We start from the raw sequence: 22,749 nt of genomic DNA, 5'->3' as shown, positions 1-22,749 counted from the left end.
TTTTTCTTGGGTCTACCATTTGACTTTTTTGTTCCATAATGCTCAGGATCTTTCAAAAAAATGGCAGCAATGGCACGCTGCGAGAGGCCTTGCTTATGCAGCTCGACAATCGGACCACGTTCAAAAAGAGAAAGCTTCTTAGCTTTAGCCATCAGGAGGGCATGACAGTGTGAATGCCTGACAGAAAATTAACATTTTGAGCAGATTTTTGCTTTTATAGCCTGTGGTCTTTAAATTTTGATCAGGTGATGAACAACTTATTTCAGTTTTTTTTGTTTAAATTACAAGTTCCAAATGTTTTTGTCTCACTCCCCCTTCTTGCTTTTGCATATTGTAGCTCTACTACCTCAATAAGATCCAAATGTGCAAAATGCAAATTCTAGCAATTTTTCAACTTGTCTTAAGATTTTGATCAACAGTGTATATCTATGGCCTGGACTTCAATTTCTTCAATTTCTGGCGCTTTATGAACGTAAGTAGCTACATTTACTTGTATTCATTTAGAGCTCAGCCTTGACCCATCCAATATGGCGGCGACGTTGACGTACGGCGCAGCGCTCGATGAGGCGTCTACTATACATGTCTATGGCTAGGACTTAAATTTATTTGTAGAAAAGCGCTTTATGAACGTAAGTACATTTACTTGTAATAATTTACAGCGCAGCCTTACCACATCCAATATGGCGGCGACGTTGCCGTGTCGCAGCAGTGGGCAAACCAACACGATCCGGCGTCTACGTATATATGTCCATGACTTTTTCTTCGTATGCCGAAATGTTTAAAGTTATTTATTGTACTTTTATACAGACTCAAACGTGTTCCCAATTTCGGATATTCTTAGTTGGGTTAGTAATCAATCGACGAGCGACTGATCCTCTCCCAGCAGCCTGATGGAGCCTGAGCGCGCACTCGCGTCGTCTCGGTGGCGCGCCTCCTGGTGCACATGGAGCTTATTGAGGAGACGAGCGGAGGATGATGCTGAAGATGACTGAGAAGCGTGTGGAGGGTTGCACAAGGCGACAATCAATAAAGCAATCAATCAATTGACTTAGCACAATCAGCCTTTGCCAGCGGGATGCAGCTTGTGGACGGGCAGACGGACACGCGCGCAGGTGGTCCAGGTAAAGCATGTACCACACGCCACACTCCTTTGACAATGTGTACATTTTAGTGTGTTACGGTTAGGGTATGTACTGGGAAAGCGAGCGTGATGCAATCAAAGTGTTCTATCAAAGCTTCCAGAAGGCTTGCCTGTGTTCTCCTTGCAAGTCAAACATCTTCCAGTCATCTAGTCGCGCAGCGTCCTTTCTGACAGGCTTTGAAGCGCGCCTGGAAGTGGGTGAAAATCCAGCAGAGTTTGGAATAGCAGTGGACCACTTGTTATTGTGGCGCGGCATCCCCGCCCTGCGCCGTGCGCACGAGTCAACCTGCAGTACAGTATTTGCTTCTAAATGATGAACTTATGTTACTTTGTGACAATGGTAAAAGGTGAAATACTTTAAAAACATGACTCTGACCGTTTTCTAAATATTTTATTTTAATGTAAAGAAGATGTTTTAAAACAAGGAAGAACGTCATTGTGGACACAAGTCAAATTTGTGCGTTTTAATTAAGCACAAAAATCATGTGACATACATCACATGACTGCGTGTTAATTAAGCACAAATATCATGTGGCATACATCACATGACTGGCATTGGAAAGTGACTTTGTAAAAAGTGAAGTCAACGTATGGAAATGCTTGGGAATATTCTCCTTCATTCATCATTGCATTCTCTGTTGAATCGATCGCAGCCTGAACAGTCCAGTCTTAAACACAACTTTGACAAATTGTAACTCCATCCATCCATCCATTTTCTATGCCACTCCTCAATAAGGTCGTGGGGGTATGCTGGAGCCTATCTCGCTGACTTTGGGCGAGAGGCGGGGTACACCCTGGACTGATCGCCAGTCAATTTCAGGGCACATATAGACAAACAACCATTCACACTCACATTCATACCTATGGACAATTTAGAGTCTCCAATTAACCTAACATGCATGTTTTTGGAATGTGGGAGGAAACCGGAGTACCCGGAGAAAACCCACGCACGCACAGGGAGAACATGCAAACTCCACACAGAGATGCTCAACAGAGATTCAAACCCAGACCTTCCAGATCTCAATTTGTAACTATTTCAAGAAATATATACAGCATGTTGCATTGCAATGACAGAAATGGCAATAGTTGTCTCAATATTTTAGATTTAGGACACGATGGACTTTGTTGTCACTTGAGGGACATTTTTGCTATTTTGTTATCTTCACTCAGAAAAGCCCCAAACATTTAAAATCATTTTTAACAAGACAATGTGCTGTTAAAATGGCACTTCTAAACAGTGAATGCTAACGAACATGGACTATCACTCAATAGCTATTATTGAAAAAAGACATGAACTTGTTAACGTGTCTTCATTTCATTGATGGTTAAAGTCAACAGATCCCTGCAAGAGGATGAAAACAAGGACACAGACACACAGCGCCCCAGGGTTGCAAGGCTATTGGCTCCCTGCTTGGCTCTCTCAGCCAATCGCAGTCAAGTATTCACAGTTGGGATTTTCTACATTGTTGCCATGCCAGCATCAGCAGCCTGACCTACATTCATCACAAAGACACACACACACACACAGTGCATGTCTGAGTGTGTGATTAGGACTTTGCATCAAAGTGAGGACCCCAGGGAGTTGAAGGGCATTTCAATGTCACAGGAAAAATTAAATGACATCTGATTTCATTCAAATGACACCACTTGTTATGAGAGGATGAGGATGTTTTATAAACCATAACACCTTTATGTGAACTAAATTTGACTTTTCTCCAATCCAGATACTTCTATAAAAGTATCAAGTACAAGTACACACTTGACTACATATTACACAGTGACAAAACACACTTTGCAAACTTGTTAACTTAAGTAAATACCACAGTAAACGTTTAACTTTTAATTACCATTATTTGCCTCTCATTTCTACAGGTTGAATTGTATGCACTTTGTTGAGTAGATGTCAAAATAGGCCGTGTTACATGAAAAGAGGCGACCAGACCAGGGTGTACCCCGCGTCTTGTCTGAAGTCAGCTGGGATAGGCTCCAGCTTACCCGTGCCCCTAATGTGGACAAGCGGTATAGAAAATGGATGGTTAGATCAATGGTGGTTCTGGCTTGAATGACGCCCTGGGCTGAATGAATGAAGCACACACACACGCACACAAATTCACATTACTATTTTTTTCCAAAACATTTTTTAAAACTATAAAACTAAACTATAAACTGTAAAAAAAAAACCCTATAAAAAATAAGTTTGTAGATTACCACATATAATGGTACCGCTTGCAACAGTAGCGATGGCAGCTTGCTCAACAAGACAGGCAAATATGGCATAATGGTTGGAGCTATTGGACTATTACAAATGATTTTATAATCAACAGAACACTTGCGTTAAGTCCAGTTGTACAGAAACTAAACTATAAAAACTATAAGTTATACAGTGCCACAAAAGATACAAAATATAATATAATAAATAAGCAAAAAAAATCAAATACAACATACATAGAATAAAATTATTTTTTTGCAGTGCACAAATCCTTCAAGTAAAAGTACCGCTTTTGTTTTTGCTCCCATTTTTTATGAGATGAACTCAAATATCCCAAACTTTTTTCCACATACACAATATCACCATTTCTCTCAAATATTGTTGACAAATCTGTCTAAATCTGTGATAGCAAGCACTTCTCCTTTGCTGAGATAATCCACCCCACCTCACAGGTGTGCCATATGCAGATTCTGATTAGACCCCATGATTAGTGCACAGGTGTGCCTTAGACTGCCCACAATAAAAAGCCACTCTGAAAAGTGCCGTTTTATTTTATTGTGGGGGGGTCTGGGGACTCAGAAAACCAGTCAGTATCTGGTGTGACCACTATTTGCCTCATGCAGTGCAACACATCTCGTTAGCATAGAGTTGATCTTGTTGTTGATGGTGGCCTGTGGAATGTTGGTCCACTGTTCAATGACTGTGCGAAGTGGCTGGATATTGGTGGGAACTGGTACACGCTGTTGTATACGCCGATCCAGAGCGTCCCAAAAAAGCTCAATGGGTGACATGTCCGGTGAGTATGCTGGCCATGCAAGAACTGGGACGTTTTCAGCTTCCAAGAATTGTGGACAGATCCTTGCAACATGGGGCCCTGCATTATCCTGCTGCAACATGAGGTGATGTTCTTGGATGTATGGCACAACAATAGGCCTCAGAATCTCGTCACGGTATCTCTGTGCATTCAAAATGCCATCAATAAAATGCACCTGTGTTCTTCGTCCATAAAAGACGCCTGCCCATACCATAACCCCACCGCTACCATGGGCCACTCGATCCACAACACTGACATCAGAAAACCGCTCACCCACACGACGCCACACACGCTGTCTGCCATCTGCCCCGAACAGTGTAAACCGGGATTCATCCGTGAAGAGAACACCTCTTCAACGTGCCAGACGCCATCGAATGTGAGCATTTGCCCACTCAAGTCGGTTCCGACGACGAACTGGAGTCAGGTCGAGACCCTGACGAGGACAACGAGTATGCAGATGAGCTTCTCTGAGACGGTTTTCTGACAGTTTGTGCAGAAATTCTTTGGTTATGCAAACCGATTGTTTCAGCAGCTGTCCGAGTGGCTGGTCTCAGACCATCTTGGAGGTGAACATGCTGGATGTGGAGGTCCTGGGCTGGTGTGTTTACACGTTGTGAGGCTGGTTGGATGTACTGCCAAATTCTCTGAAACGCCTTTGGAGACAGCTTATGGTAGAGAAATGAACATTCAATACACGAGCAACAGCTCTGGTTGACATTCCTGCTGTCAGCATGCCAATTGCACGCTCCCTCAAATCTTGCGACACCTGTGGCATTGTGCTGTGTGATAAAACAGCACATTTCTGAGTGACCTTTTATTGTGGGCAGTCTAAGGCACACCTGTGCACTAATCATGGTGTGTAATCAGTTGGTCATTGCATCGGATGGTTTTTTTTTGTAGGTTTTCCTCAGCTCAGCAGGTATCTAAAGTTACTTGGTAAACTTGTTTTGTTGCGAACGCGATGCATTTGACAAGACAGCTGTAAACGGCTCGTGTTGCGTCGGTCACTGCCAGTGTTTTTTTGGTTTGTTTGCTTGCTTCTAATTTGTCTGGTGATATAAAGCCAGTTGGCTGACACATTATTTCCCTGTTTGGCATCACTGGATGTTTGCATGAATCACCAACTTCACTCAGATCATTAAAAACTAATTAAATAATAAAGTCTTACAGATCACTTACACACATACACAGTACACATATAGCTGAATAATAAATATAGCAACTTCTGATCAATCCATGTCAATTTCAGACTTTAAATGTACAGATTTAAGCCCCACCGATTTCCGGTTAAACCACGCCCACTTCCGGTTCATACCCCGCCCACGCTGAGTACAGATATGGATACAGATAATTTAGATGGGTCAACAGATACAGATAGCGGTCTACTCGCTCATCCCTAGTATTGACTCACAATTCCTTCCTTTTTATTTCATATTTTTGTAGTGAAATAACATACGTTTGGTAGTCTTGGTCTGCGATATTCTTAATATAATATTAAGAATAAAATACGTTTTATTTCATTCAGTATGGTTTGATCAGTGGTGGACGTTTGATGAAGGATTTTTTTTTTCCCCCATCGTGGCGCCCCCTAGAGATTGCCACCCTAGGCAATTGCCCATGTGGTCCATAGCTGGAACCAGTGGCGGTTCTAGCTATGGGGAATGCTTACTTCCATACTTACACTAGGTCTTTTTAGTGCATAAGTGCCTACATGCTGAGGCGTCAGTACCTGGATGTTGCATTCAAAATGGTGAGTGCGCAGTGATGGACACTTAGCCCCTCGGTAGTCGCCATCTTGTCTACATAACGGAAGGGTGGTTGTAATTTACAATGGAAAAGGAGAGAAGAAAAAGAAAAGGAGACGGGTAAATATTAGGGGTATAATAATTTGTTATAATAACAATTTGATTTGTATCTCGATTCATGGTTGCCGATACGATTCAAGGACGATATTGGTTCATTTAGAACGATAGGATCTGAAACGATTCATTAAATTTAAATTGATTCAGTAACTTTTTAGCCAAAAATTCAACCAGTTTGACTGTGAAATAAATCCCTGGATACTGGACAATGCATGTGAAGTTTCCTAGATTCTCGTTTTTTTGTAAGGGAATCAAGTACACATTCATTATGGATATAAAACAAACAAGTAATGGATATAAAACAAACTAGTAAACAACAAATGGCAAATGAGTTCACATTTAATTTGAGTAAAGTGCAACCAACACTTCAGGTTGAATTAGCAATGAATGAATGAACAGGTTGAATTAAATCAAGTCTGTGATTAATTCTATCTTATCTACATGACTTGAATTTTAATTTGATACCTCATTCACTTCTCTATCCCAAGCATTAAAGAAGTTAGAGCAGATTTCATAGCGGGAAATAGTGCCTTCGGTTCCCATTGCTTTAACATTGAGTCAAGACAAAAGCTGTGATCGACCCACGGACCAATTAGAACCGTACTACAAAATATATAATAACTTAGGCTGTGACATTTGTTTTGAAAGTCAACAGAGTAGCCATTTACATGTATTTGATCATCAAAAAGTCCAGGGAAGAAAATCAAGTGTCATTTCATGTAGGCCTCACGACACATGCCACATTACAAACTGCATGTACACAGTTCAATGTACACAAAATTAACATATTTTGCACCATCAGATTTGAACAAAATTTCATGTGCAGGTAGCTATTAAAGTGAATTTATATCCTACTTCTCCTGAAATGCCGATCCATGAGTTTGAAAGGCTTAAAGTCGGACTTTTGATGTGACTTGATGTGGTCCCACACTAATAAAGTATATAAGTATAAATCCAGTATAAAGCGTGGCGATGACATCACAGGCAGACTGAATCCAGTGTAGCGTTGGAGGTGTAGGGCGTCTAGAATCACTCAAAAATTCACAAACTTGTGCTCTTTGGAGTGAATGTTTCGGCTCCATTTATTCAATGTGCCAACCATACTAACCCTTGCTAACCACAACAGTCGCCTTTACATGACGTCATCTGTGCACCCACTCTACAGGCATGAATAATCAACTTACGCCAAATCAAACTGCTACACGAGTTTATTGTGCTAACGTGCTAAAAAAACACACATCCATAAAGCCTGCCGTGCTTAAATCCAAGGCTTCATTTCCTAGTATCGAATCAATCGATTGATTACCTTGTAAAAGATGTCAGATCGATTTAGGTCATCCTGAATGGAAACTGCTGGACACAGATCGATGTAGTTGGATCATAGGTATATAAATGGATGCATCGATGAATCGTTACATCTCTAGTGAATATTGTCACTTCTGGTAAGTGAAATGTGCAATGACGGGAATGGATTTGGGACAGAATTTCACTGTCAACATTTGCACACTCAGGAACTAAGTACACAGTATACATATTGAAGCGTAGTGATGGAAGTACAAGATTTTGGCTTTACAAGGGCTGTAGGCCTATCTCAAATTGAATATTTCCGTCAGTACACTTCAGTAAGTATACTGTGTACACTGCGTATCGTTCCTAAGGTTGCAAATTTTGACAGTGTACTGCTGTCACAAATCCATCTCTGTCGTACACTATTTGCCAGCTTCTTCTTTTCTCTTCTTCTCTTCTTCTCCTATGCCTTTTAATTGTGAATTGCAACCTCTTGAGTTAGTCCCTCCCCTTCCGCTACGTAGCCTAGATGGCGACTACTAAGGGTGGCTAGTCCCCAGCACCGTACACTTGCCATGAGTGCAACATCCAGGTATTGACAGTGCACTGCATATTGCCGTACAGTTCAGTGTGAGCGCACTTCTGCACTCAAAAGACTTAAAGGCGCGAATTGAGACACAGCCAGAGTCACAAGATGAAAATCAGATGATACACCAAAGCCCAGCCCACGGCCAATGTAACCACTCTGAGAGCAGCGCACTACATAAACACAAATTAAACAAAGTAGCGCTACAAAAACTCAAAGAGAAAAAAAAGAGTCATGTTACTTACCCCCTTCCCCCGTTGACTTCTTCCTTAATTCGCCCCACCCCCATCTCCTGCCCCCCACTGACAACATGAACAAGTCAGTGAGTGTGTGTGTGTGTGTGTGTGTGTGTCATTGTCCCATTTTGAGCATTGTTTTTAAAGTGACATTGAAGTGAAGACAATGCTCAAAGGTCAAATTAGCGTTTGTGAAGGTCATCTGTGATACAGTGAAAGATGACATGAGTGTTGTTTAACTTTCATTCATCACCTCATCCGCTTTTATTGTGTAAGGCCAGGCAGGAAGTGGTTGAATGTGTTTGATTCCCTGCAGGGCGCTGTCCTCTTCAAGCAGAGCGGACCAGCTGAGTGTTGGAGGCAGACGGAAGGAACGTTCTGGATGATCTGCACACAGGAAGTGGAACTCTCCTCAGGTAGTCGCTGTCTCCACTGTCCTCTATGTGTGTCCTACACCTCTGTCCTCCATGTCTGTCCTCCACATCTGTCCAGTCTGGACCGTTCTCTTGTTGGATGTTGTTTCATTGTTGATGTTAGTCAGCTGTTTCCCCCCAGAACTTTTGAGCTTCACTTAATGTCCCTGAAACTATTATTAAATACTGTTATATTCACAATGTAGTCATTATGTCCTCCATCCATGTTGATGTCCCCATGGAATATTGTCAATAGGTTCTAAAGTATCCATGCACACATTCACAGTGGTTGTGTGTGTGTGCTTCAACAGTCATGAATATTGTAATGTTGTATTTGCATGTCTTTGTCTGCAGGAGCCTTGCACTGTGTGTGTTGTTGAAATGTTAGGATGTGTTAAAACGGGGGAAGTATGCTTTTTATGGGTGTTGAAAGGTGTTAAGAGTGCGTCGTAGTTGACTACATAGTGACATGGTAATGATATTAACAACATAAATACAGTACTTTTGCATATACTTTACTTAGAATTTCACTGTTGGTGTTGTTTTTCGGAGCTCACCATTGCACAAAAGAGAGAGACTCCTGAAAAATTGCAAGAATTTACATTTTGCACTGTTGGATCTTAAGGAGGTTCTAAGCAGAGGTTCTTTGCATTTCAAAAGGCAAAGCAGTTTAGTTTATTGCAAACAATCATGAAACTTAAATGAGCTTTTCATCAGCTGATCAAAAATTTAATACCACAGCCTTTAACAGGCAAAATCTGATCAGATCAAACCCTGCCTTCCCCCATCCCTTCAACCTCTGCAGCAATGTTGGCAGCACTCATACGCCTATTTTACAAACAACCTCTGGATGGAACTTCTTTGGTGGACCATGGCAAGGCCTGCTATGAGTGAAAGCTGTCCCATTACGGTGCTGGATAGTCTTGGCCACCGTGCTGCAGTTCACTTTAAGGGTGTTGGCAATCTTCTTACAGCCTAGAACATCTTTATATAGAGCAACAATTCCTTTTTTCACAACCTTTTCACAACCTGGAGTGCCATGTTGAACATCCACTGACCAATTTGAGCGTGCGTGAGAGTGATAACACCAAATTTAACACACTTTGTTCCCCATTCACACCTAAGACCTTGTAACACTAACAAGTCACATGACCCCTGGGAGGAAAAATGGCTAATTGGGCCCAATTAATACAGTTTAACATAAGGGTATACTCACTTTTGTTGCCATTGGTTTAGACATTTGTGGTTGTGTGTTGAGTTATTTTGACGGGGACAGCAAATTTACAGTTACCAAAGTTGTACACTGACTACTTTACATTGTATCAAGTGTGCTTTCTTTATTGTTGCCTCTTATAAAATATGTAAAATATTTGTAGAAATATGTGTGCCTTCTCTTCTACTCTACACAAGTTGACTAGTGTCAACTGAGACAACCTATCCTTCATGTTTGCTTTGTGTGTGTGTGCGTGTGTGTGTGTGTACAGTATATACAGATCCTAGATATACAGGTAGATAGATACACACACACACACTGCTTATTCTCCTGAAAGGGGGAGCAAAAAAATTTATATTTTTTATTTTCTTTCTTGGGCATTGTTTGAATGATTCCGGTTCTGATTCCGAGTTTCGATCCCACTTCCTAACGATTGTTGATATCGATGCTTTTAGAAGGCAAGGTCATAAAAGTTTGCATAGTTTAAATGAGGGCGCTAACCAGAATTGTTTTTGAATTAAATGTCTGAACGTTTCCATGAATTGGGTCATGATATTAACTTTTTTTTTTTTATCAACTTTACCATGAATTTCTTACAGGGCTATTTTCAACCAGTACATAAATATAAAATTTAGATTCATTCAACTTGAATCTAAATATTATGAAGTTTCTTTTTACAGGAGGACACTGTTTACTTTTGAAAAGTAGTATACTTTGTTTTCTGCCTCAATGTTGGTGTAAACTATTTTTTTATGACACCCTTATTTTGTTAACACAAGTCAACAGGACCTTGAATGTAACACATATCACGGACACCACCCCATATTTCTGATTTTGAATCGGTGTCGCTTTCGTTATTCTCTTGAGTTTTGACGAAACAACCAGAGAACTAACACGCAAATGCTCTGAAGGTGGCATTGTGTGTCAAGGCAGAGGTCACCTCATTTGCCTATTACGTTCCACGATTCAGTTTTATTTACATTGTGTGCGGACTACGCTGGTTACATTTGCGACGTACACGTTTTGTCAGAGTGTTGTCAAAGTACATCTTTTGGATGCAGCAAAATGCGTTTGGTGCACATTGAGGTGTTAATACTTCTGAAATCACAGCAGCTGAAAGGTAAGTTCCACCATTTTGTATTATTTCCCCCGTTTATTTAATGTGTTTGCAATATATTTTATTTTGGTGACAACTTCAAACCACTGTAGTCTGTTCCTCCGCAAGGTAACGGCACCCTCCCTGGTATCGCTTTCAGGAGAATCACACACACACACACACACAGACAGAGATACAGCAGTGTCAAAAAGTGTTTGCCCCCTTCCTGATTTCCTGTTTGTCACACTTAAATGTTTCAGATCATCAAACAAATTTAAATATTAGTCAATGACAACACAACTGAACACAAAATGCTGTTTTTAAATGAAACTTTTTATTATTAAGAGAGAAAAAAATCCAAACCTACATGGCCTTGTTTGAAAAAGTAATTGAGATTCAACAGTGTGCAAAAGGTTAGAAAGCCATTTCTAAAGCTTTGGGACTCCAGCGAACCACAGTGAGAGCCATTATCCACAAATGGTGAAAATATGGAACAGTGGTGAACCTTCCCAGGAGCCAACCAAAATTATTCCAAGAGCGCAGCGACAACTCATCCAAGAGGTCACCAAAGACCCCACAACAACATCCAAAGAACTGCAGGCCTCACTCGCCTCAGTTAAGGTCAGTGTTCATGAATCCACCATAATAAAAACACTGGGCAAAAACGGCCTGCATGGCAGAGTTCCAAGACGAAAACCACTGCTGAACAAAAAGAACATTAAGGCTGATCACAATTTTGCCAGAAAACATCTTGATGATCCCCAAGACCTTTTGGAAAATACTCAAAATAAAAGAAGAATATACAGTAGAAGAAAATCGTTTGACGAGACAAAAGTTGAACTGTTTGGAAGGTGTGTGTCCCATTACATCTGGCGTAAAAGTAACGCCGCATTTCAGAAAAAGAACATCATACCAACAGTAAAATATGGTGGTGGTAGTGTGATGGTCTGGGGCTGTTTTGCTGCTTCAGGATCCGGAAGACTTGCTGTGATAAATGGAACCATGAATTCTGCTGTCTACCAAAAAATCCTGAAGGAGAATGTCCGGCCATCTGTTCGTGACCTCAAGCTGAAACCAACTTGGGTTCTGCAGCAGGACAATGATCCAAAACACAGCAACTCCACCTTTGAATGGCTGAAGAAAAACAAAATGAAGACTTTGGAGTGGCCTAGTCAAAGTCCTATTGAGATGCTGTGTCATGACCTTAAAAAGGCGGTTCATGCAGAAAACCCTCCAATGTGGCTGAATTACAACAATTCTGCAAAGATGAGTGGGCCAAAATTCCTCCACAGCGCTGTAAGAGACTCATTGCAAGTTAGCGCAAACGCTTGATTGCAGTTTTTGCTGCTAAGGGTGGCCCAACCAGTTATCAGGGTTTTAGGGGGCAATCAGTTTTTCACACAGCAATACTAAAAAGTTAATACAAAAAAGTTTCATTGAAAAATTGAATATTGTGTTCATTTGTGTTGTCACTGACTAATATTTAAATTAGTTTGACGATCTGTAACATGCCGCACAGTGGCCTATTGGTTAGCATGTTGGCCACACAGTCAGTCTGGAGATCAGGACGACCCTGGGATTGATTCTCCCCTGGGCATTTCTGTGTGGAGTTTGCATGTTGTCCCGTGCGTGCGTGGGTTTTCTCCGGTTTCCTCCCACATTCCAAAAACATGCATGTTAGCTCAATTGGCGACTCTAAATTGTCCATAGGTATGAATGTGAGTGTGAATGGTTGTTTGTCTATATGTGCCCTGCGATTGGCTGGCGACCAGTCCAGGGTGTACCCCGCCTGTCGCCCGAAGTCAGCTGGAATAGGCTTCAGCATACAAATATATGACAATATATTGCAATCTACAAGTTTAATTTCAACTACGTCACCGTGCATTTCTCCTCACGGGGCTACACTCTTATGCACTCTGTGTGGATGCTAGTGGCACTGCCTCCACTCACTGAGACAAAGAAACTGTATGACTGACAAAAGGGTCACACTCCGTTCATGACGTTGTTCTGTGGAACAAACGCGCCAAGGTGCTGAAACCAAAGCACAAAGCGAATCCTCTTCCTGCCTGTTTGGAGGGCGAGAGACGAGCAAAACAGACATGCATGCACATGGCAATATATTGAGGGCGGCAAAATTATCCAGTTTATTTTCATTTATTGTGTCATGAATTTATTTATTGTCTCAGGCCTAGTGCCCACTAGACTGAACGAGAAATCTTGTCACGTTTTCATCTTGCAAGATCTTGTGAGACCCCTAACACACACACACACACACAGAGAGAGATAGAGATAGAGAGAGATGGATGTAAAATACAGCGGAACCTTGGTTAGCGTAATTAATTCATTCCAGAGGTCCGACTCTAACTGAAACGGACGCTAACTGAATCAATTTTTAAGGGCTGATAAGACATGATGTAAATCCAATTAATTCGTTCCAGGAAGCCAAAAATGTTAACACAAAACACGTTTTTATAGTTACAATTACTGTATAGTTTTACAAGTAGTAAACAAGTCCAAATTCATATACATACATATAAATGATGAATGAAAGTGATAATTGAACATTTAAGGTTACTTCTACCTTCATTGAAGACGTGATTCTTGATGTGACTGTTCCCAAAGACATGATGTGGCAGCGAGACACCACCTTCCTGATTTGCCACGAGTTATTTTTTGTATTCAATAGTGTTTCTCACCTCAGTAACCCAAAATGGAGCCAAAGAAAGTTTCAAGTGACAGCAATTTGATTAAGAAGGTGAAAAACACCATTGAATTCAATTGAATTTAAGAAATAACACATGACAAAACAGGAAGATGGTGTCTGTGTTGTGTCTCCCTGCCACATCGTGTCTTTGGGAACACATCAAGAATCACGTCTTCACTGAAGGTAAAAGTAACCTTAAATGTTCATTTATCCTTTTCATTTGACATGTATATGCATTTGGAATTGTTTTATGCATGTAAAACTATAAAAACATGTTTTGTGTTAACATTTTTGAGAGTCACCCGCTGATGACATCAACATACATGTTTTTTGGTGCCTAACTGTTTCCCAAGTATATTAGTTTGTGTGTGAATGTATAAACGAGAGGCATCAACTTAAATTTCTTTGGAGAAGGGCGTTTTATGAAGTACATTTCCTTGTATTCACTTACAGCGCAGCCTTGCCACATCCAATATGGCGGCGACAATGACGTATGGCTCAGCGAAGCGCTGTCTATATATATGGTTTTGACAGCAGAGCTTCCGGGGGGTTGGTTTGTGGGTACGTGGGTGCACGGGTGTGCAATCTCAAGCCTCGTTTATTACTTGGGGGGGGGGGGGGGAATTCTCAAGTAAGTAGCTGCTTGGATCTTCCTTGTGAATTTCTGTTAATAAGTGATCATATTGCTCGAAGCAATGTCTGCTATCAGCAATTCCCTCTCCCACAGGCAGTGCCTTCTTTTTTGTAGTTGCCTCCTTCCTGCTTTTTCTGCAATCTCTTTCTGAGATAATATAGACTTACCGTTTTTTTCTGAAAGGAGAGCTTCTTCTCAAGAGTTCAACAGTTTGTAGGAATTAAGTTAGCATTGATACCTGCTGTTGCGTGGCAGAAAATAATGCCACAACATGTGGGAAGTGGTGGTGACAATGCATACATGGAGGAACAAAGCGCGCCGCGCGTGCTATTGTCGTGCACTAGACTTAAACAGTACTTGACAAAGTGTAAAGAAGTCCTGCAGGAGCGTGGTCATTTTGTGCAAATGCGCACAATGCGCACTTGCCTGCCAAGTGTGTAATTTATGCGTAAACAGAACACAAAACTAAAAACACAAAAAGTGCACAAACTAGTATAAATAAATTTGCCAGGGTAAGTTGCAGGACAATGTGGAGGCAAAATGCGTGCAAGTGTAAACACCGCTTTGCTCTGCTTGAACTCTTCACACGCTTCCTTTTGTTTCAAGGCTGGCTCCCTCTTCCTGTTTCCTGTTCAGCTCTACTTCCTGTTCTCGCTGCACATTGTTTCAGTGTCAGGCCAAAGGTCACATTCATGCCGCTAAGGTCATGTGACTTACATATGTGTGTGCGTGCACTTGCTGGTATTGTAGAATACTGTTTGGTCACATGACCATCCTCACGTGTGATTCGTTCTTCTCAGGTGTGAACACAACTGGACAAACTGTAAGCAATCTAGGAATGTTTACATCTCCACTTCCTGAAACGTTCCAGATGGTCATTGAATGGCTGCAGGGGTCACCTGTTCCCTCTAAATGTGTCAACCTACAAGGTCACTTATAAGGTCACAGTCTGGTATCTCTACAGCTACTCAGCACCATGTGTCTAAATGTGTGTGTGTGTTTGTCTGTGTCGTACCGGGCAGGTGAGAGATTTAATCAGTGAGGACAGAGGAACGCGAAGTCACATGGGAGAGGCTAGCCATGGAGGTCAAAGGTGAACTCATCCCAGCACCTGGTGAGACACAACCTATGTGCGTGTGTGCACGCTTGTGTAGTAGTGATGTGTGCATGTGTTTTGTAGCTGTGGTCACATGCTGGGACAGGAAGCAGAGGGAGCGCATGGTGGAACTACAGGAGCGGAGGCGGAGCCTGCAGGCAATGCTCAGTGTGCGATTGGCTGAGCTGAGGCGCATGTGTCTGCAGGAGGCGGTGAGTTACTTCGTTGTAACGTTTGTCAGTGTGGGCGTCGACATTGCTGAACTGTGATCTCATTGGCTAGGAGCTGACAGGCACGCTGCCCGCTGACTTCCCCCTGGCGACGGGGGAGAAACCCCCATGTGTGCGGCGCAGGGGTGGGGCCTCACGTCAGACAAACAGGAAGTGCAGGGTAGAGGTGAGCTGATGTTTGTGTCGATATTTACTGTATTTGGAGGAAAAGGATGTGTACGCTCCGCCCACTAAGATATATTTGCTGGCCCCACCCACTTTGATGAGACTGCATTGTGTAGCTCCGCCCACTTGCACATGTATGCAATGTGTAGCCCCTGTATGAGTAAATACATTACTTTTAAGTCAAAAGTTTTGTAAATAAGTGCCTCACCGTTTTAGTTTTTCTGTGCATACACATGAACAGTAATGGAAAAATGACCTTGTGCAGTTGGTTTCATGCTTGAACAGGTGTAACCCACCCTGTTTCGCACTGCCCGCACCGGGGCTCAAACACAGGACCTTCGTAATGGGAGGCGAGGGCGCTGACCACACAACTAAAAGCCCGGACCGATCGGCCGCGTGTTCAGCGCAGCTCTTAAGGCAGAGGGAGTGAGGTTTACCAACGTACACTCGCACAGCCTCACAGGCTGGCATCCGTGACACAGGATGTTGAAGGAAAACGAGAGATCCAACAAATTTATCAAATGATTGTAAAACGGACGTTATTTTGAATGTAACATGGACATGACAACACAAGTACTGTATAGGAAAAAAAAAATCACCTTTGAAAGTATTGTAAAGAAATTATTTTTATTCATTCAATAACCATCATCAAAATTGTTCTGTTAAAAGACAAATACCCTACAATTACAGTACAATTAAAATGTGTGCAAGTTAAGCAAAACATTTATGATAGTGAGGCTTTTTCTGTGACGTTTTTTTATTCGCAGCTTCATCTTGGGTGTTGTTGGGCTGACCAGGATGAAATGGCGACCTACATTTCACGTAACACAGCTACTAGATGGACCTACTTCAAACTCTGTGCAAGATTCAACACTGTGTTCTTCAAAGCATTGTTAGTTAGCACTAGGGATGTAAATCTCTTTGTGACAGACGATTCGGTACGCATCTAGATACATGGATTAAGATACAATTAAAAAACGATATATTTTAAAAACGGAACAATTCGATGCAGTGTACAAACAATATGATTCGATTCGATTCTGTCGGGAACAGTGTGAATTCGTATAACAAAAAATATTTATTAACAAAAAGTGTACAAAGTACAAACAAATACAATAAGCTCTACTAGAGTCCCAACGGAAATAGGGCAAAGCCTCTAAAAATACAGAACACAACCACTTCTAGAAAAAGGCTAGTAGGGAAACACTGCTGCTGGAAAAACCACGCAGGAAATAATTAGCCATAGCAAAAAATCAGAACACTGCTGAATAAGTCAAGTGGGAACAGGCACTTACAACATGATACAGATAAAAGCCAGACAGCAGGAACAGGGAAAGAGCAAACATGAAGCCGAGTTGAGCAGAGGGCGTGAGCAGCATGAGGGACAATCTGGCAACGACTGAGTCCTGCTGCCGTGCTTAAGAAGGCCAAGGGAGTGATTAGCGGCAGGTGTATACAGGAAACTGCCTACTGCAGTTACTGCTTTTAATTTGATTTTGTTTGATTTTGTTCCTGTCATAGTTTTACACAATACATAATCCATCCATCCATCCATTTTCTATACCGCTTCTTCCTCATTAGGGTCGCGGGGGCATGCTGGAGCCTATCCCAGCTGACTTCGGGCGACAGGCGGGGTACACCCTGGACTGGTCGCCAGCCAATGGCAGGGCACATATAGACAAACAACCATTCACACTCACATTCATACCTATGGACAATTTAGAGTCTCCAATTAACCTCACCTGCATGTTTTTGGGAATGTGGGAGGAAGCCGGAGTACCCGGAGAAAACCTACGCGCACATGGGGAGAACATGCAAACTCCACACAGAAATGCCCAGGGGAGAATCGAACCCAGGTTTTCCCGATCTCCAAGCTGTTACTGTGTTGGCCAACATGCTAACCACTACACGGCCCCACAATACATAATAAATATGCTAAATTAGATCGTTATAATGTACACATGTTTTGCTGATGTGTTGTAAATCTTCAGTGACAAGCTAGCGTGCTGCTAATGCTAGTGCTGCTAATGCTATTTACTCATCTTCAGTCATGCTAAGCTACGGAGCGTTGTTTAAGAGACGCACTGTCAGCTGGTTGCTAGTCTTGCAATACCCAGTGCATGTCTCTACAATCAATTAATCTAAGGATTTATGGTTGATTCTTATAAGGGATGAGTGAGTACACCACTATCTGTATCTGTATCTGTATCTATCTGTATTTGTTCACCCATCTAAATTATCTGTATGTGTATCTGTACTTGGAATGGGTGGGACATAAACCGGAAGTGGGCGTGATTTTGCCAGCATGGGTGTGGCTTAAATTTGTACATTATTTTAAGTCTGAAATTGCCATGGCTTGATCAGAAGTTGCTATATTTATTGTTTACTATTCAATTACATGTGTACTGTGTATGTGTATTTTTTAATGATCTGTGTGAAGTTGGTGATTCATGCAAACATCCAGTGATGGCACACAGGGAAATAATCTGTCAGCCTTGTTCACTGTAGTTTTATCAAAAGCACTGCGTTCAGTACTACGAGTAAAGTTTTCCAACTAACTTTATATTACCAGACAAATTAGAAGCAAGCAGACAAAAAAAAACCCGCAACACGAGCCGTTTGCAGCTCCGTCTTACCAAATGCATCGCATACGTAACGAAACAAGTTTACCAAGTAACTTTAGATATGAGCTGAGCTGAGGAAAACCTAAAAATAACCCGCCTGGAGTGGATGCAGTGACCAACACGACACGAGCCTTTTTCAACTCTGTCTTGCCAATTGTCAGTCCAGGTTGTACCCCGCCTCTTGCCCGAAGTCAGCTGGGATAGGCTCCAGCATACCCGCGACCCTAGTGAGGATAAGCGGCAAGATGGATGGATAGATGTAAAATAAAAATTTTGATCGTAGCGCCGTATTTCTAATTTTAATTCAGTGTGACTTTCATTATTGTCTGAATTCTGCCAAAAAAAAACTCAAGGCAGATGTCAGCGCATTTGCATACAGTATAGTCTTCTTTGAATACATTTCCTTACGTTTAAACGAGGTGTAATGTTTTGTCGGAGCTTCGTCAAAGTGCATGTTTTGGATGCAACAAAATGCGTTTGCTGCACAATGTTATACTTCGGAAATCACAGCAGCTGAAACGTTAAGTTCCACCGTTTTGTATTATTTATTTCATCGTCTTTGTGACACTTGCATGTCACAAAACAGGCTGACATCAGACTGTGGTTTTTACACAACCGACACATAGAAAGTATTCAATATTCAACAATGTTTCCCCTGTTTATTCAATATGTTTGCAGTATCTTTTGACATGGTTATAGCTTCAAATCACTGTAGTCTGTGTGTCATGCCCCTCAAAGTGACGGCCACCTCTCTGGTACTCCTTTCAAGAGAATCACCCGTATGCACTGCGTGACCCTGCCCACATTATACACATATCCATTTTGTGGACCCACCCACTTGTGCCTGTATGCATCGTGTGGTCCCACCCACTTGTACTAGAATGCATTGTGTGGCCCCGCCCACATGTACCTGTATTAGTGATGTGTTGGTCACGAACGAATTGGCTCTAAGAGCCGGCTCTTTGAACTGAATGACAGGAGCTGGTTTGCGTCGTTGGTAACCAATTGGGGGCCTATTAGTTTTTTCCTCGTCATTGTTCAAGATGTGTGGCGGCATCTCTGTGCCCTGAGGCAGGGGATGGGCAGCGTTAAACAGCTGTGGTGCTCTTAGAGCTGATCTGTTTGCGAGAAATTTGCATGAAGATATTTGACCTATTTTGTCAATTGAGATAGGTGTTTGTTTTTGTGTTTTATAATATAAATAAAAGCTCATTTGCTCATAAATATAAATATAAAACATTGTATTTTATTTTTGTAGCTGTTCATTGAGGTTTAAATTAGTGATGTACCGATCTGCTTCCGATCTGATCCGATTTTTTTTATAGTCTTGTCAATCCGATCCCAATTTTTTTTTTTTTTAATAATAATAAGCTTTTGTTACAAACATGAATTTGTGTAATTGAATATGGTTATGAAAATAGCTCTTCAAAGCATTAACAATAATGCAACCAAAGTATTGCTGAATTTACTTTTTTATTACACAGCATGATCAACAATATTTTTTGGCTTTTGTACAGTGACAAACCTCTGTGAGTCAGGTCCTTAATCCAATAAATGATCCAATAAAAGATAAAATTGGAAAAAATGGGCGTGCAAAATACTTTGAGCATAGGACTAATCATTTGACGTAGTTAGAGATCAATTTGTGGTGTGATTTAGAATATGATTTTTTTTTAACAAACTCTCTTCAGGCCCTATGAAATCAGTTTTATTTTTTTCCCCAAATCCCTTTTATTACGTTTTAATTAAATCTGAAGAGCCACTTGGGAGCCGGCTCTTTTTAGTGTGCCTAGCCAAAAGAACCATCTCTCTCAAAAGAGCCAAAATTTCCATCACTAACCTGTATGTATTGTTTGTGCAGGAAGAAGACGGTCAGCGTGTGAGACCTAAAAAAACTTTATTCAGTGGCGCGCTGAGGAAACACAATGACCGTGAACACAACACACAGACACAACACGGCAAGACGACCGTGCACAGAGGCTGCCACACTGGTAACACACACTCTCACACACTGAGTGCATGAGGGGCTGTTGTTTATGCGTGTGTGTTTGCAGATGACACAGTGAGGTCAGAGAGTAGTTCCACATCTGAATCTACTGGACACGACAATGGTAACACACACCGTGACATCATCACACTGACATCATCCAAAACAGAAGTTGATGTCATCGTCTGTGTTCATCTCAGATGAGTTTGTGGCTCAGAGTCGCCCCCTGTTGGTGGCTGCTGGTTCTCCGGTGGAGCTGTTCTACCCTAGCAAACCCAGGAGGAGTTCGTTGTGTAACAGGTCATTACTGCTAAACTACGACAAGCTAAGCTAAGGTAAAAGACATTCTAATAAAACTGTTTCTGTTCTAGGCCTGAGCATCCTGAGGTTCTTCAGAGCCACAGGCCCCTCCTTCTCCAGCCCCCTGCTCCTACTCGCTCCCATGACAGCTCGCCATCCTCCCGCCCATCTGAGGGGGCGGCCTTGGGAGAGGTCAAGGAGGCCCGTCGCAGTAACAGCTCAGACGGGTTCCTAGACCGGGGGGCCTCTCCTGAGGAGGAGGGGGCAGTGCCAGGACTGCAGGGGGCGTTGCGATCCAGAGGAACAAACGCCCCCCCAGCGGCCAACAAGAGCTTGGAGGGGGGATGGAGGGCAAGCGGTGCGGAGCGAGGGCGGGGCTACAGTGACCTTCTGCTGGATTATGTGTTGACCAAACAGCGACAGCATTCTCAGCCGATCACATTGCACCAGCCACCACAGTACAACGGCCACGGGGCCCAGCCTCCCCCAGGAGCCCCGCCCACTTACCATATCCACATGGGAGAGCAGCGGCGTGTTAAAGTCACCCGCACCAAATCCTGCGGCCCCTTCCTGCCTGTGTCACAAGCCGATGGCCACATTCAGCCTGACCCCCACCCTCACCTGCTGCCCCCTCAGCCCTCTCAGATGGGCCCCACCCAGGATGCACACCTGGAGGATGCAACCAGGAGCCTTCACAAGGCCCTGGCCTTGGAAGGTAAACCCCACCGCACAGATATGGTCACTTCCTGTTTGCTCTGACACACTGCAACCCTTGATTGACAGGTCTTAGGGACTGGTACCTGAGGAACACCATAGGCTCCTCCCACTCTAGTCAGGCGAATGGGAAGGTCAAAGGTCAGGCTGGAGGAGCTCTTCAGCGCAGACGGACGACTCACGGCGTCCTCCCGCAGCCTACCTATCAGACGGAGGCGGGGCCTCGGCCTGTGCCACACTGCAAGCAGGGGGCGCTGCCCCATTCTGTCACCTTCCACGGACACCCGCTGCATGCCAGGTGGGCGTACGATGTGCCTATTAGCTGTTATCATGGCAACATGCTACATCGCTCTCTCTTTCTCTGTCAGGTCTGTGGACAGCTCGCTTTATCTTGACTCCGCCCTTCCCCACAAACAGGAAGTCTCTTCTCTCAGAGAAGCACCTGTGGAACCAACATCACCAGGAACTCTGGTCTGACTCATCGAGATGCTGAGAGATCAAAATGGCCAACGCCACTTCAGGAAGTGGGTGGTGGCTCTGAGCCTTTGTACGCCGCCGCCTCAGGGACCGCAACCTTTCACGTTTAGTGACCATGTCCAAAGACTCCGCCCACCAGCCCAAAGTTTCTTCCAGTTGCAGAAGAAAAAGCAATAATGACAAGTTGTTTCTTTGTCATTCAGGTTCAACCTGAAGCACATCTGCTTGTAAACATGGTGGCCATGTTGGCTTTGATGTTTTCTACAACACTTTGAAACAATCAGGACACCTGATGACATCATCAGATGATATCACTGACTCAGGCCAGTACCTTCAGGTCTGGGCGTGTTCTTCATAGGTGACAGCCAACAGAATGAGAGGAACAATCTTTTTATTTATTTGAACAATCAGCTGATGTGACAATCACATGATGGTGATCAATTTGGTTATTGATTAAGGATGACTATTTAAATAACGCTGTGGTCACATGACACGTCCCTCATGTCATCAGATTTTGTTATTGCAAACATTGTTTAGAACATAGCTAAATCCCACCCACCTGTAACGATCAGATGATTGGCTGCTGAGGACTGACTGATTTTATAACTTGTGAGGATATCACTGACAGCGGCAGTCATGTGACCACAGTATGCATAGGTGAATATTTAAATAAACCAGCTGTCCTAATGGACCAACCAGGATTGTCTGCCATTGGGACGTCATGGCTGTTGCTGCTGTGATGCGTTCAGGTGCACTGCTCTGTACAGTTCATGTAATTTTGAAAAACTGCACATGTTCTGTTTCAAAAAAATCTTTTCTAACTTTTTGGACTCATTTGTACTTTTTCACACAACACATTTTACGTAAATTAATGACAGCGTGTTTGTTGCAAATAAACGTTTGACGCCTTTCCTGTGTGCATGCTGCTGTTTTTGTTAATCATTGAATAATGATAAAATAA

The 22,749-nt window shown here is 42.6% G+C and overlaps 1 protein-coding gene across 4 annotated transcripts; it reads left to right on the top strand.

Annotated features, from left to right (window-relative positions):
* The first annotated feature begins 523 nt into the window (after positions 1–523).
* ccdc120a (coiled-coil domain containing 120a) lies at positions 524–22,702 on the top strand. 4 transcript variants are annotated; one of them, XM_054771136.1, is made up of 12 exons: positions 524–1,121; positions 8,452–8,551; positions 14,996–15,124; positions 15,218–15,288; positions 15,376–15,503; positions 15,574–15,687; positions 20,172–20,301; positions 20,365–20,421; positions 20,498–20,597; positions 20,669–21,312; positions 21,381–21,609; positions 21,680–22,702. In XM_054771136.1, exons 4-12 carry the CDS (start codon positions 15,276–15,278, stop codon positions 21,786–21,788), a joined length of 1,524 nt encoding a protein of 507 aa, XP_054627111.1. In that variant the 5' UTR covers positions 524–1,121; positions 8,452–8,551; positions 14,996–15,124; positions 15,218–15,275; the 3' UTR covers positions 21,789–22,702. The 4 variants fall into 4 exon arrangements, with proteins under 4 accessions (XP_054627111.1, XP_054627022.1, XP_054626936.1 ...); XM_054771047.1 differs by having other exon boundaries at positions 15,218–15,309; XM_054770961.1 differs by having other exon boundaries at positions 15,218–15,503.
* Positions 22,703–22,749: the final 47 nt, after the last annotated feature.

This window comes from Dunckerocampus dactyliophorus, chromosome 1, assembly GCF_027744805.1.
Source record: "Dunckerocampus dactyliophorus isolate RoL2022-P2 chromosome 1, RoL_Ddac_1.1, whole genome shotgun sequence".
Lineage (NCBI taxonomy): Eukaryota > Metazoa > Chordata > Actinopteri > Syngnathiformes > Syngnathidae > Dunckerocampus > Dunckerocampus dactyliophorus.
The sequence above is the reverse complement of the archived record's forward strand: the minus strand, read 5'-3'. Positions and strand labels throughout refer to the sequence as shown.